The 1,053-nt window shown below is 26.9% G+C and overlaps 1 protein-coding gene across 1 annotated transcript in view; it reads right to left on the bottom strand.

The window, feature by feature from the left end:
- Positions 1-241: 241 nt before the first annotated feature.
- Phum_PHUM036000 (plasma membrane ca-ATPase B2, putative) overlaps positions 242-1,053 on the bottom strand; it is a gene marked incomplete at both ends in the record, with an annotated part of 2,607 nt that continues 1,795 nt past the window's right edge. The window contains 2 exons of the mRNA XM_002423048.1: positions 242-279; positions 456-647. Of these exons, the coding sequence (XP_002423093.1) occupies positions 242-279; positions 456-647 (230 nt within the window). The remainder of the gene's footprint in view (positions 280-455; positions 648-1,053) is intronic.

The following is a 1,053-nucleotide window of genomic DNA, read 5'->3' as shown; positions in this document are numbered from 1 at the left end:
CCCTTCCTTTTTTATATACGTATGCGTATAAATCTTTACATTCCCCCCCCCATTTTTCCCTGCGTTTTCTCATCTTCTCGTTTTATTCGAAAACCTCCTCGATACAAACTTACTTCGTTATTATTATTATTTAATTTGAAAAAAAAAAAAAAAAATTTTCAAACTCGAAATCATCAATTAATTTTTCCACGTTTCTCTCTTTTACCTTTTTTCGCCCCCTCCCCCTCCCCTATCCTTTTCTTCAAATAAATCTCACACCGCCACCTTCGATTTTATATTCTACGTAACATAATTTAAATTAACGGGAAAAAAAAAAAGCAAACATCATTTATTAAATGCGAGTTCAACCCTTGAGTTTCAACAGTTGAATTTTTTTCCATTTTTTTTCCATTTTTTTTTTTTTTAATATTAATTTTCCGAAATGAAAAACTTTAGGAAAATAAGTTTTTTTTTACCTGCATCTGGAGCTGGATGGTAAAATGATAATGCGAGTGAGACTAGGGCAGCAATTTCGAGAATTATAAGGGTCATATCTTGCAAAGCTTCCCATACTAATTGAAGGAACGTTTTCGGCGGCTTTGGAGGTATTGTATTAGATCCAAAAGTTTCTCTTCTATGTTCTATATCTACTTTTACGTCGCTAAGTCCTGAAAATCATAATTTATAACGGTTAATAATTACAAATGAAATACACACACACACACACAAAGTATTTAAAAAAAAAAAAAAAAAAAAATTTTTTATTATAAATTTAGTTTTCCACGTAAATTTACGATGGCATCAAATATTATTATTATTATTATTAAACGAAATCGTTTTGCATTTAATTATTCGCATGCAATCATTACGTAAACCTAAACCCATCATTTAAATTATTATCATTATTATATCAAAATTTCATATCATTTAATCCTTTTTTTTTTTTTCTTCCATAAAAACTATAAAATTTTAAATTTATACATGTATTCTGTTAATACAATAATATTTTAATTATGATAAAATTTAGTCAAAAATGCACATGAAACTCTTTAATTTAAAAAAAAAAAAAATTAC

This window comes from Pediculus humanus, genomic scaffold (assembly GCF_000006295.1).
Source record: "Pediculus humanus corporis 1103172107383 genomic scaffold, whole genome shotgun sequence".
Lineage (NCBI taxonomy): Eukaryota > Metazoa > Arthropoda > Insecta > Psocodea > Pediculidae > Pediculus > Pediculus humanus.
The sequence above is the reverse complement of the archived record's forward strand: the minus strand, read 5'-3'. Positions and strand labels throughout refer to the sequence as shown.